At 36.6% G+C, this 15,060-nt stretch overlaps 1 protein-coding gene across 1 annotated transcript; it reads right to left on the bottom strand.

Annotated features, from left to right (window-relative positions):
* Window positions 1-949: 949 nt before the first annotated feature.
* LOC110451255 (pyruvate dehydrogenase E1 component subunit alpha, mitochondrial-like) lies at window positions 950-12,051 on the bottom strand. Its single transcript, XM_021499173.1, has 9 exons — window positions 11,926-12,051; window positions 9,749-9,817; window positions 8,238-8,411; window positions 7,451-7,577; window positions 6,747-6,838; window positions 5,505-5,753; window positions 4,849-4,985; window positions 3,122-3,230; window positions 950-2,649 (listed from the first exon to the last, which is right to left on the bottom strand). Exons 1-9 carry the CDS (start codon window positions 11,977-11,979, stop codon window positions 2,485-2,487), a joined length of 1,176 nt encoding a protein of 391 aa, XP_021354848.1. The 5' UTR covers window positions 11,980-12,051; the 3' UTR covers window positions 950-2,484.
* Window positions 12,052-15,060: the final 3,009 nt, after the last annotated feature.

The following is a 15,060-nucleotide window of genomic DNA, read 5'->3' as shown; positions in this document are numbered from 1 at the left end:
AGTCTTATACACGTCGATGTCACAAGATCAAATTGTAGTCTTGCACACGCCAATGTCACAAGGTCAAATTGTTGTCTTAAACACGCCAATGTCATGTGATCAAATTAAAGTATTATACACGCCAATGTCACATGATCAAGTTTAAGTCTTATACACGTCGATGTCACAAGATCAAATTGTAGTCTTGCACACGCCAATGTCACAAGGTCAAATTGTTGTCTTAAACACGCCAATGTCATGTGATCAAATTAAAGTATTATACACGCCAATGTCACATGATCAAGTTTAAGTCTTATACACGTCGATGTCACAAGATCAAATTGTAGTCTTGCACACGCCAATGTCACAAGGTCAAATTGTTGTCTTACACACGCCAATGTCACAAGATCAAATGTTAGTCAAACACGCCAATGTCACATGATCAAATTAAAGAATTATACATGCCAATGTCACATGTTCAAATTAAAGAATCATACACGCCAATGTCACGTGATCAAATTCAAGTATTATACACGTCAATGTCACATGATCAAATTGAAGTCCAATATACGCCAATGTCACATGATCAAATTGAAATCTTACACACGCCAATGTCACATGATCAAATAGTAGTCTTACACATGCCCAAATTGTAGTCTTACCCATGCCAGGTTTATATTGTAGTTGAAATGAATAGCCATTCAACTGATATGTCCATTGAAACTGTTACAATTTAATCTTTTTCATTTACCGGCAAGCTTATTGTAATATAGCAGAATGATTGTAACTGCAGAACTTCCAGGAAGTTGTTTATGGGATGAATGCCATGAAGAATGCAAAGTATACAGAGTTAAACTGCCTTTAAAATTGAAAATCTCAGATGATAAACATATATTTGACAGCATGCCAATGTGAATGTTATAATCAGTTAAAGTAATGTTCACATGATCAAAGAAAACAAAATCTGTTTTGTATGTATTCTGTTGGATTTAATGTATTTGGAGACTTAACATTTTGTAAACTGTATACAACATACACACCCACAGTAGCATCGACTCCTGGATATGACAGAAAAGTGTTACATAATGTGCATTACTTTACCTGCACTGTAATGATGTACAGTGGAGAATTAATTTACTCTGCATAGAATACTTTTGTCAGCATAAACTTTGTTGCCATATTCTACTGGCAATAGACCCTCAGTTGTTGTGCCTCAAGGTAGTGAAAGCGGTATGGGCACTATCACATATTTAACCTGAATACAAAGATATTTCGGGATGTATATCATAATCCTTGAAAATTTTGTAGTCTCTTTTATCCAGCAACATTAAAGCTCGAGAAAGGTCTCATCAACAGTCAAATATAGCAGCAGATGCTAACAAAATATTATTATCAGATAACAGTGGCAGATAAAGGTGAAATTCAAAGGCTTAAGGGAATGCCCACAGCCTGTCAGTTTCCTTTAAAACACATGTTTTTTGCACATTTTTCTCATTAGGTAACCTTGCAGGCTTCTTTTAAAACCCCACGGTCAATAATCTCTTTAATAGTACAGCATAATGAATGACTTCACAGGTGTTAAGTTTTCGCCAATATTCACATTCTGATTAAAATCAGCTTTATCATCAACACCAGTAAGTCTAACACAGGAGCTGAAAGAAAAGTCTGAGACACAAAGTAGCCTGGAAAATACTTTTGCAAAATAACATAAAAAACTGAGTTTAGTTGATCCAGTCTCATATAGCACTAAATGTACCGGTAATTGAAATGATTTTATGTTAACCACATAAGTAAGTCAAAGATGAGTCGCCAGGATTAAAGAATTGCATTAAAACATCTATTATTCCTCAATCAAATAAATATATAAACCATAAACAAGAACAAATGGAATAACCTCTATTAGATCACGTCCTCCTATAGAACATCGTATATAAACATCACACACGAGATTACACTCACATTCCATATAAAGGATCACGTGTCACAGAATTTATAGATGATCCCACACAGGATATTAACTATGCAATCTGCCTCACTTTATACTGTATACCAGGACATTTTCGCCTTTCGACCGTAAAATCCATTATTGCCCAATATTAAATTTGTCCATCACATTTGATTACTGTGTATGTTGTTTACAAATGTTCGCTATAATAATATGTTCACCTTCATTACAGAGGGAGAAAAGGTGAACATTTTTCGATATACAGTAATGCTTTTACCTGCATAAATAGCACAATTTATTCCCCACTGTTTTAACTTGTCCGCGGTTAGCTCCCTTTGTTTACCTCTATTGCAACCTTGCTTCACTGAAATGGGTGAGAGCATTATAAGTCCAACACATCAGCTTACACAGTAGCCAATATACTGGTAAAGATTCTATCACGTCTATCTAACAGATATTATAGTAAATGGGTTAAAATCTTCAGTGATTTCAAAACACTCTGTTCCAGCTTTTAAAATCTTATTCTTTGTGAGATAATCATGTTTTGGGGTTCCGATTCATTACTTGGACGGCGAGGTTGTCATGGGGTCACAACCACGTACTATATAGTCTGCTGGAGGCTGGTTGTAAATCTGATTGTATAGATAATCTCCAGAAAGTTCTGTGTCATTCTTAGCTAGTTCTGCTGCGGCTTCCACTTCTTTGCGTACCTCAGTATCTATTTTCTGTAAAAGCAAAATGATATACTTAATATAAACTTTATTTATTTTACAACAATTATGAAACAAGTTTTTACAACTTCTACTAATCACTCTTTTTGGCCCAGATGCAAGTACGGAGGGTCTTACTGTGAGAGGAAACCAGAGTACCCGGATAAAACCCACGTGGTCGGGCAGGTGACCCCATACCTTTTCACGTCCAATCAGGGAATCGAACCCTGGCCACTTTGGTGAGAGGCAAATGCGCTATCTGACCACCCTATACTCATAAAATTACTAGACATTTACAAGACATTTACAACATCAGCTTTACTGCTTTGGGTTTTCAAAACTCAGATTAATATCTGATAACACATTTCTCCTGGCACTGACAACCTGAAAAGTTGTAGGAGTGTCTTACTGAATCAAAATCTCACATGATTTATCAATGGTTATGTTTCTTAACTAACTTTCTGATAAAGTTTCCTTCCTTGTTTACCTTAAGTTCATCAGCAGTAGCCAGGTTGGATGATAGTAGCTTTTCCTTGAATGTGGTGATGGGGTCTTTCTTCTCGCGTACTTCTTTCACCTCCTCTCGACTACGGTAGCTGTGAAGGAGACAACATGTTATAATATCGGTACACTGTTCTGTCAACATGTAGTTGGAACCATAGGGTTATATCTGCCACTATGCTGTTCTGATCATATTACTACATGTATATCTGCAACCATGTAGAAAGGACTACGTTACTGTATTTGTGATTAAGTAGTTAGGACCATGTTAATACTATCTGCAACCATGTACATGTATATGAAAAGGAGTTAGGACCATGTTAATACCATCTGCAACCCTGTACATGTATATGAAAAGGAGTTAGGACCATGTTAATACCATCTGCAACCCTGTACATGTATATGAAAAGGAGTTAGGACCATGTTAATACCATCTGCAACCCTGTACATGTATATGAAAAGGAGTTAGCAGTGGCGGATCCAGAGGGGTTTTCTGGGCTTCAGGAAACCCCCCCCCCCTGAGAATTTTCTTTAAAAATCATGTATTTTCACCATTTTCCTCAATTTTTCCCCATGTGGAAACCCCCCCAGGAAATTTGGAAACCCCCCCAGATAGGTCTCTGGATCCGCCACTGGTTAGGACCATGTTAATACTATCTGCAACCCTGTACATGAATATGAAAAGGAGTTAGGACCATGTTAATACTATCTGCAGCCATGTACATGTATATGAAAAGGAGTTAGGACCATGTTAATACCATCTGCAACCCTGTACATGTATATGAAAAGGAGTTAGCAGTGGCGGATCCAGAGGGGTTTTCTGGGCTTCAGGAAACCCCCCCACCCCGAGAATTTTCTTTAAAAATCATGTATTTTCACCATTTTCCTCAATTTTTCCCCATGTGGAAACCCCCCCAGGAAATTTGGAAACCCCCCCAGATAGGTCTCTGGATCCGCCACTGGTTAGGACCATGTTAATACTATCTGCAACCCTGTACATGTATATGAAATGGAGTTAGGACCATGTTAATACTATCTGCAACCATGTGCATGTATATGAAAAGGAGTTAGGACCATGTTAATACTATCTGCAACGATGTACATGTATATGAAAAGGAGTTAGGACCATGCTAATACTATCTGCAACCATGTACATGTATATGACAAGGAGTTAGGACCATGTTAATATTATCTGCAACCATGTACATGTATATGAACAGGAGTTAGGACCATGTTAATACTATCTGACATCATGTAGCTATGACCATGTTACTATATCCCACATCATGGATTTACGACCATGCAACTTTTTTTTATCACCATATAGCTATTATAGGTTAAAACATTTGAATATCTCTCCCTTCATGTCATCACGACAGTTTTGAAGCCTCACCCTCCCACCCTCACCTTCTTTTGAAAAATTCCTGGATCCACCTGATTCATGTCAACAACTTAACCATAGAACTGGGTTTCTCTCTAAATTATAATATAACATAATTAGATCAAAATATGTGTTGGTAAAATATATTTATGATCTGTTTACAAATACTGTAGATCAATTTTCTATGGGTACCTCCAGACTTCCATTAAAACAGGAGAAACAGAACCCAAGCACTGATTTCAACAGCAATTATTTCAAGCAAAAGTTGCTAAGATTAACAAATGAACAAGTCCTGACTCCGTGCCCCCAACTTGCGTTGTCCTCGAACCTACCTTGTGCCTGGGTCGCTCATACTGTGACCACTGTATCTGTATGTGGCTACTTCCAGTAGGATAGGGCCGTTCTTCAATACGTAGTCCTTACAGAACTTCATTGCCTCACGAACAGCAAGCACATCCATACCGTCGCACTGAATGTCACAAAAACATTACTTTCAAATGTTGTTTTTTAACAAACTAAAATCAATAAATCTAGTATGTATTAACATTTAATACCTGAACTACAGTCATTTTGAAATGCAAACAGACTTCTGAAAATCACTGTAGCAAAATCTGTATTTCTATGTAGGATAATATAATGAAAAATGACTGTATGCAAACTTACAAAATACTGACTGCTGTCGTTTTAATATTACCTGCCTTTGAGATTAAACTCACAGGAAAGGTTGGAGGAGTTATCTCCCATGACTCAACTTCAAACAGAAAAATACCAATTCTACTGTAGTTGTCTCCCTTGAGATTAATTACAGCGAAGTTCAGGATAGAAGAGTTATCATTCATAGTCAACCACATGAGAAATCGGTTAAAATATTGTCCACTTGAAAGGTATGGTTTCTATAGAAATCGTTATGGAATACATTAATCCTTAGAATACTCTGACAGGCTCTTCTGTAATACTTTGTCCTTTCCCATCCAATTTTCACACCCACCTTTATGCCCGGTACGTAGTCGCCGCGGGTGTAGTAATCGATGCTGGCCGAGGCTCGTTCAGCACTGGTGCCCATGCCATAGCCATTGTTCTCACACACAAACACACATGGCAGGTTCCACAGTTTGGCCATGTTGAATGTTTCAAAGAGCTGTCCTTGATTGGCTGCTCCGTCTCCATACAGAGTCACACATATGTTCTTCTCTTTTCGGTACTTCATTGCAAAGGCAATTCCCGCACCAAGTGGAACCTAAATATACAAAAATTATGGAATGCCAGTCGAGTATCTTCTGGGATGGATTTACAAATACAATTGACCAAAGGATAGAATTGTGAATGCTGCAATATCTGACGGTTGGCAATGACAAATATCTACAATAAAGGCTAAAGTATGATTTTATTTATTACAGATCAGACGCATCACTTGGTACAACATCACCATCATACATACAAAATTTCTTCAGATTTTTTACCCAGACATAAACTACAAACATACACAAAATTAATTGACTGTTTCACCAGAGAATTCCTGTTTTATGATTGATTTCTCCCAAGAAATCACATCAATAACAAAAGAGAACTGTCCGAACCCCTCACAGATTTTATTTCAAAATAATGTGATACCTGTAAGTACTTTTTGAAAATTTAAAGATGTTGTACACATGATGTAATTTGGCATATATTTCAGTACTGTTTCATTTATTTTATTACCAGTAAATCCTTGTTGTAATATACTGCACCCATGTGTTCATAGACATTTTGGCACTATAGAGAGGTTTGACTATAAATTGAAGGAAGCTTATAAGGGAGTTCTTAATAAAAAGAGAAAAAGGGACCTTGAAATATGTTGGCAATAAATGACAAAGCAAATGCAACGAGTGGCGTTATAACGAGTTTTAATGTATGCAAATTTATACCTGTTAACCATTATCTGAAGAAGAGAATGAGATATTTTTTCTTGTTTTATGATGGACATTTTTACCATATTTAAGCCAAAGATCTGTTTTTTTGAACAAAATATGTCTGTTTTATTTATATGCATATTTGTTGGGACTTATTTAACCTTTAACCCAGAGGTGAAGGTCACAGTGACATTAAGTACACCCTCAGTGAGTGACATAGGTTTACTTCCAAGTTTTAATCAAGATATCTTCAACAGTTAAACAATCTACTGCCTAGACAAGATTTAACATAAAATACTCCCCTCTTATCTGTTAAATATTTGTATGAAAGATATTCTCACCTGAGCACCAACAATTCCATTTCCTCCGTAGAAGTTTTTACCATACATGTGCATTGATCCTCCTTTACCCATGGAACAGCCAGACTTCTTGCCTGAAACACAGGATGTAAGCAGTAAATGTATATATATATCTTAGTGTGAGTTGCACTATAGGGGACATGCATACTCTGGTGAAAAGGTCAACCAGAGGTAAGCATTTTGTCAAAGTGTATGATCGATAAATTCGGACTGAAATGGCTGAAATTTCACATCCTTCATCAAATGGAAATCTACTGACTTGTATCCCTCCGGTTAGATATACATTCCGACCAATAGAAAATGATAAACTGCACAAATCACAGAGATCAAAATTAATATTTTAAATAATTAAAAAGAATTGAAATTAAGAAATTTACATCATATGTTAACAGATTATGGAAAGCTCTTTACGCTATAGGGTCTCAATCATCCAGCCTACTTTTATTCCAGCTTTAAGTGTCTGGATAGTGGATAGTGAAACAGCCTGACTGGGGTAGAATAGAAGAACAAATTGTTAACTTATTCACCCCTAAAGACACATTTGAAATCTTCCATTTTAAAGGTTGGAATAGTGCATTATGACATTTCAGGGGTAAATGAGTTAAAATGGTAGCATTTAATGGATCAGAAGTCACACTATTATAGAGCTTGGACTGTGAAGCGTTGCCCTATATTGAGTGTCCTACCAGTGAGCTCTGCCAGGACTCCCAGTATTGATACACCACGAATGTATGACCACCCGTGAGCTCTGTAAGCCGTGATGACTGCATCTTCAGGAGTCATGGACGCTTCCATACCAACACAGCATGCCTCCTGTAACAAACATTATTTCAATCAGAAACCAAGCAAGAGCACTGCATTGGAGTATTTTACACCCGCTATCACATGTTGTGGAGATTTGGGTTTACTAATATCAAAGAAAGTATGAACAATGAAAATTTAATTGAACACACCATACAAATGGTCTGTTTCACAACAGCTGCTCATGTGACATGTAAATAAATGTCCCCTTGTTCATAAAATCACTTATGTTGGAAAATCTAGATTTAATCTACAATATCAGTTTCACATGTTTACATGGGGCCTGTTAGTTTATGCGGAACAAACCAGTTTGTCTATTTTCAAATGTTACGTTATCGGGTATAAATCCTGGTGGACATGCAAATGTTTAAATAAAATGCAGGCCTTGCAATGCTTTATAAGGCTGGTCTGAAAGCAGCATCCGATTACTAGGTCCGATCTTCTATCATGAATGAACAACTCTGGACAAACTTGTTCATCTGTTTGGATCATGATAAACAAAAGTGTATATATACATCTGCCTGTCCAGTGTAGATCAAGTACTTGACCCTCCAAGCATATCTACTTGAAATAGACACATGTTTATATCTAGCTGTCCAGAGTTGAGGGGACATGTTTAAACCAGTAGATACCTGTCCAGAGTTAAGGGGACATGTTTAAACCAGTAGATACCTGTCCAGAGTAGAGGTGACAGAAGCCACGGACTTGCTTGGCTTTGTACATATTGCCTGCTGTTGTCTCCATTCTCCGGATGGTCTGCATCTCCCTATAAAACTGAATGGCTTCCTCCCTGGTGGTGGAAACCTCTGTGGCTGGACCCATGTCCAGTTTGTGTAGGTCAAAATCCTGTAACAGAAAATAAACATGAATTCACTGTCACTCACATCTTACTATCATGATTGTCACACCATGGACCTTGGGTAAAGATTACTGTTATGGCATTGCTTGTGTGTCAAGTACAGTTTTAATTGTTTTTTTTTGCACATGTTTTAGTTTAGTTAAGGGATGTATTGGGGCAAGAACCAAAATTGTATAAAAATTGGACCTTTAATTTGAAGCTTTTGAAAAGTATATGCTTAAAGTTGAAACATACTGGTCTCAAAATGACCATAATTATATAAACATCTACATTTCATGCTGTAACTTTTATATGTAATAATATAAATAATATGAAAGATTGAGCAAAAACATCTAGATTTCAGTCATTTAGTGATCTAGTTGTAGTTACACCATCTTTCCTATTCTTCGTGCTGATCTTCCTTGATGCAGCATTAGTGAATGCAGTTGGGTATCCATGGTAGATTCCTACTACAATCCACGTTGGTTCTCCCCTTCTCCGCTCGGAGACCTGATTTTTTATAATACAGTGGATTCCTGTCCCACTGAACTACGTTTTTTTGTATTAACAGTAACATCCCCTTACTTTCATTTGGATATAACTGTAGCGCAGTTGGATCAGGACACACTTCCATTGACCAGATAGCTCAATTGGTTAGAGCGATAGTATAACAATCTAAAGTCCAGTGTTCAAACAATGTTCTTTCGCGGGATTTGTTTTAATTTTTATGTTTATTTCATCTTTATTATTTTTCAAATAGTCCCACAAGGTATAATTTTATTTTCAGAAATAACTTTTCAAAGCAATAGCTATGCTGGAAAAATCAGTTTTGGATGGGTAGTGACAATTTCTGGGAGTGGTGTGGGGATCCTTAATCTCACTTCTCATTTGTCAGATACTAAGTAGAACCTGACAAAAAAAGAAGAAGATGTGTCTTCCTGATGTTTTTCAGCTGTTAAAACCAGGAGGAGACCATATTCAAATGTCCACGTGAAGTGGTTCAACGAAAAACATTGTTTAATGAAGATACTTTGTGACTGATTATGTTTGTTTCTTTATCGACAATGAAATAATCACATTTTATTCATAAGTTTTAATAAGATTCACAACTAAAACAACTGATGAATATCAGCAGTGCCTTTAGAAGGAACCTTTTTTTCCTGGTCGATCAAGCAAGTACCCTGGGTAATCATATTTAGATTCAGTCATTCAGCACTTGCTGTTGTTTTAGAATAACAAAAATATTTGACAAAGGAAATTCATCCGAAATACACATTTTTTAAGAAAACATTTAACGCTGTTAACTGGATTCTTTGTTAGTAAAAATTTAAACCTGGAAACCAACCTTTGTTGTAAATGTTGCAGAGGCTGCTGTTGAATATTTGCCATTGCACAGGGCTGCACCACACTTCCACTGTAAAACAAAGAACTGGATTAAAACACATCTATCAGGAGAATAGTGTATTTCAAACTTTATGGTTTTATCCTGTAACATCAGCATATTAAATCTTTTTCATAATTGTTGTAACAGTATTCTATATATATGATGTCAGAAATTTTAAAAGTAGGTTCTGGTCTCTGCCTCACCATCTGACCTTTATTTGATATCTATTATGTTTTGTTTAGAACGTTTCTGGTGTAATGTTCATTAATACTAATATTAGATATATAATATTAGATAGGTCGGAAAAGGTTTGCATGTTTTTCTTAAAATTTAACGACAGCAGCAAGACATTAATATAATGCTGTCTGGAAATCGCAACAAAACAGTACTGTTACCTATAATATGAATATTATATCCTTTTAATTCTTTGTCTCAAAATAGAAATACATTAATGGTGCTTCTAACTCAACACTTCCTTTCTGTTAGCTACCCTTGTTATGATCGTATCGAGGTACACATTTTTGATCTTAAGGATCTGAAAGATACATTTATAAATACTGATAACTAGCTAAAACAAAATGCAAACAACAAATTTTGCTTGGCAGACCTATTGTTTGACTTTTTTATTCATGCAATAACATCCATAATTTTCTACAAAATAAAAGAAGAACAATGAAATTGACAATCTTTTCATCATTAATAATAAAATTAAAAAAAGAGAAGTGACAAGCACAACAAATAATATAATGTTCATTATATTTCAAAGAATAAATTTTGAAATGCTATCAAGATCAGAACAGTGCAACAGTGTTTGAAAGATATATAAAAAAGGGATTTTGAAAATGGCAGCAGATAATAGCAGCAATATCACAGCCATGAAAAGATGCCAGCAGATTTAACTGAATAAAGCAACTGGAAATGTAGTCATATAGCGACTGAAATAGATGCAACTTTTAAGGCCAAAAATAAATTAAGAAAACCCAATACATGTTTCTCATTCATACGTAGTCCCAACATTTTTTGAGCTGTCCCTGCAGTTTTTATTGACATTTTCTGGGAAATTAGTCATAGACAAATTTGTTTTCACATGTGGGTGAGGGATCATATCACCATAAGGGTACTGTAAACTGCTAACTGGACTATACAAAATTGTGTTTTTTTTAGCAAATTCAGTATGCCATTACAGGTTCCCAAATATTTGAAATGTCTTGAATATTAGATGCCATGTCCAAAAGGCCCATGGTTAATGTACTTTCTAATCCCTTAAGTTGTACGGTTCCAAGTGTGTATCCTTCCTCTCAATACTAATTTCCGTGATCTGCAAACCGTGAAACCTTGTACAATGTACTATGTAATCGTAAGAATGATGAGAGAATTTACTCGGACAAATACTGAAAGTAACATTGTTTTCATAGCAAAGTCTGAACAGATTGATAATACTATCCTCTTATCAAAAATTGGCCTGACCCATTTAATTTTTCTGTGCTGTTACACAGCTCCCCCATTGCAATATTTAAATTTATATTGATAAAATAAGGCATGTCATGTACTATATACCATTGACAGGGATGCTACATTTCCAGTTACATATTTAACATAAAAAGCAACCGAGGATAGTTTTACAACATCTACATATGTGATGTATTGATGTTCTCACAATCCTTTGTAATAGGGAGGTCTGTTTATTTTTCATTCCAATATTTGTCTGAACCAATGTTGACCTGTTCCGATCCACATCTGTCCCAATTGCCTGGGAAGTTTTAAGTGTCTGATCACCCTTGGTAGGCTTAATGGTGTTACCCGGCCTGAGAGAGTAACTCATAAAACTGACAGATGCCCCATGATGTGTCACAAAAAGTGTGTACCTTATCTGAAATTGACAATGTCATACGAAAGGTGACGTTAAAATGAAGGTTGAAGAAACATTGATTAAATACAAGAAAATCAATATGCAACAAGACATAATAATGATAATAACACCAGTTATAACACCTGTGTTAGTCTGCAATGATGTCTATGAACGAAACATCCATTTGCCAGGTGTATATACCGTCTGCAATATACACGAAAAACAATAAGATCCATCAACGCATCACACAAACATGAGCCAAAAAGTGTACAAAAAAGGTTTGTCTTACTGCTTTAGTAACCGCTGACGGGGAAAGGGTCCCCAACGATCTAAATGGTAGCATGGTTTGACAGAGGTCAATGAAAATATCGTCAAACGGAAGTCAAATGGACGAACTGGGAAGATAACTCTTGATAACGGTAAAATTTACATTTAGGTAGCACTCTAGTAAGCCGATACATCTATTTTACAGAGGCCTGGCATTTACTTCATTATTAGTTACAGGGTGAATATTTGAACGCATCATGTTGATCAGGGAGTATACTAAGACGTTTAAGGGGTTTAGATCAAACTTGCTAAAATACCACTGACCCGAAATTGTGACTAAGAGAGCGATTCTATTTAAACTGAAATCGCCATACCGGTTGTAGGAGAGACCGGGGCAAGTTCGGCCTCGGAGTAAGTCCAGCAACCCCTGATATTTGAGCAAATATTTACAACTTTGAGGATCTTAACAGTTCATGTATCGGGGCGAGTCATTCAAGCCAAAAGTGAGGAAAACTCCATCATAAAATTACTAAAACGGAGAAATTAAGTTACTTTTGCGCGGATAGAAAAGAAATCTTTCCAGAAACTAGTTTTGCAAACTTTCTGTTAACTGAATCGCTACTTATTTATATGTCATACTTGTAGCACACTGACAGCTTCACATGAAGGTATAACATGAAAACCGTGTTTTGGTTCCGATACCGGGACAGGTTCCGTCAGCGAATGCATGTCGTGGAAAGTCGTAAAATTGGCGGGAAAATATGACGTTGCATGTTTTCTGACGTAATAATTATGGTGATTCCAATGGGGCCGGACTTACCCAGACTGCCTGTCCACGATTTGTCGCCAAAAGTGGCGGATGCTCGGTCTTAAAATCTTCCGACATAAAACGTTAAGTAATTCTTCAAATACGGATGTGCTTGCTCTTCTATTATTATCTTATTAAAGGCATGGACTCTGCCTTCCAAATAGTTAAACAAACAATTCAACAAATGGACAGAACGTGCTCCGGTTTCCTGTTTGCAACTTAGACTTAACTTGGTCTAGGTGGTGACTTGGTTAATTGAGACACATTACAACACACACTGGAACGAGTGTCAACATCTTACAGGAACATCAGGAAATAATTTGAACATGCTAAATTAGAGATAACTTAACGTGCTTCATTGTGAAGTTCAAAAGATTTATTATTCTGCTAGCCTATTATTTTTGTAAAAAGCAAAGATGATGCAAAAAGTGACTTGAACAACTTGTCCAGATTCTGCCTACAACACGTGTGATGTATTTATCCCACCCAGGGTCAAATGGTTACCGATAAGGAAGTTATTATCCCGAAAAAATCAGATTACGCTTCCGACGCTAGTGAAGGCTTGGCTAAGAGCTTTCCTATCCAAATGAGACTAGTTATGATCCTCGACACAAGACTAAAAATATTAATGTACATTTAATAATACAATGCTCATATGTCTTACCACATCTCTAGCTGATAAATGATGAATTTCAAATTTATAATTATGCAAAAGTTCCTGTGGAGCTCAATGATGATCCAATTGATTTAAATTTGGCGAAGTCTTTGCACTCTCTCGTAAATTATTCCATATATTCACTACTCGTTGCGAGAAGCACTTTTATCTGAGACAAATCCTTGCCCGACCGTTGTGGATTTTTTTTCGAGTTTCCTCTTTCCAACTATCCCATGGCTTTAGTATGCTGTTGTTTCCCGATCCGTTTCCCGGACACCTTCCAGCATTCTTATGTCCTTGAATTTGAATTGTGACCAAACATAGCTGGCAAAGTCCAGGTGGGACCCCCTGCAGAATCGGGGATTCGTTTTTGCGCCCTCTACTTAGGGACACAAAAGCGACCAAAATAAATCTGCTGCACCCATTGCAACATTTGGGATATTCATCTTTCTTTCTACTTCTAACTACCTTTTCCCCCCTAGCGCCTAGGTTGGCAATACTTAACTTCTGGCTTTAACATCGAGGAAGCCAATGGGTTCTACCCCCAGGCCGGGACATACCAAAGCCCTTAAAAATGGTAGTTGTTATTCCCTTCTTAACGATCAGCATTGAGGGTAATGGCAACAACCGGTTCACCCGTTGTCAGTATAACGTGACCGGGCGGAATGCTGTGCTTGATGCCTTCGGTATGGTATTTCAGTGATATAGCACTATAAAGTCGGCATCATATCCGCGCTATTACAAGGAGGCAAGTACCCCAACATACCATGTCTCCAGCATACATACACACTTGCACGCTTACACAACACACATGGAGACACGTCCTTAAATGACCTTAGATGTTAATAGGACGTTAAACAAAATAAAACCAAACCAAACCAATCCTTACCAATGCTAATTATAAACTGGCAAACATATGTTTGCATCCATGTACTTGAATCTCCTCAGCATGGCAAACATGGAACCGACCTTTAGTTTATTTGATAATAATAATAAACTTTATTTATTGAGGATAAACAACCTGTTTAGCAAAGCTAATCTTCCACAGGGTCCTCTGTTAGTAAAAGGGTTAGTTAATATCATGATATAATAGAAAACAAATGAGCATTCAAATTATTATCAGAGTAAGCATAGGCATAAAAGTAGTTGAGCTTATTAAATTACTATAATTTGACTAAATATATATACAATTAAAGGGTCATTTACACTTTTCATTAAAATTATCACAGAAGCAAAGATACACTATTCTAAGCTGAACCAATATGGTATTCAGTAAAAGACCAAATGTCTAAATTACATATATGCTAATGTGGCGAAAACTAAAAATTGACAGCATACACGCATACACGTTGATGATCTTCAACTGAGAGGTTAGACTCTAATATGTGACGCCGATACCTTTCACCGATTCTGTTTGTGACAAGATTACTCTATTGATGGAATATGATTTTGATTCTTCCTTCGTAGATTTTCCAATATGCATGCGCTTGCACTTTTTGTGGGTGTGGTTCTTCCATACTGTCCAAATCATGTGTAGCATTGACTAGTTCTCTTCCTTCTCAATGATTTTGAATATTCAGATTCAGATCTGACGCCCAAGACACCAAGTGCAGTATTCAATCCGATCCCGTTATACTAAGAACGGGTTAACCAGAGGTTCGATCAGCCGAAGTAGTGAACGTTTAGTAGGGAAT

The sequence above is a fragment of the Mizuhopecten yessoensis genome, unplaced genomic scaffold, assembly GCF_002113885.1.
Source record: "Mizuhopecten yessoensis strain PY_sf001 unplaced genomic scaffold, ASM211388v2 scaffold5893, whole genome shotgun sequence".
NCBI classification, from domain to species: domain Eukaryota; kingdom Metazoa; phylum Mollusca; class Bivalvia; order Pectinida; family Pectinidae; genus Mizuhopecten; species Mizuhopecten yessoensis.
The sequence above is the reverse complement of the archived record's forward strand: the minus strand, read 5'-3'. Positions and strand labels throughout refer to the sequence as shown.

What these genes read in the sequence shown, in the direction of transcription:
- LOC110451255 (XM_021499173.1), bottom strand. Translation starts at nt 11,979, where the DNA reads ATGCTACCATTTAGATCGTTGGGGACCCTTTCCCCGTCAGCGGTTACT. An exon ending in ATGAGCGACCCAGGCACAAG is followed by an intron (nt 3,231 to 4,848) that starts GTAGGTTCGAGG and finishes TCTCCTTCACAG; the next exon opens with CTACCGTAGTCGAGAGGAGG. An exon ending in CTACTGCTGATGAACTTAAG is followed by an intron (nt 2,650 to 3,121) that starts GTAAACAAGGAA and finishes TTGCTTTTACAG; the next exon opens with AAAATAGATACTGAGGTACG.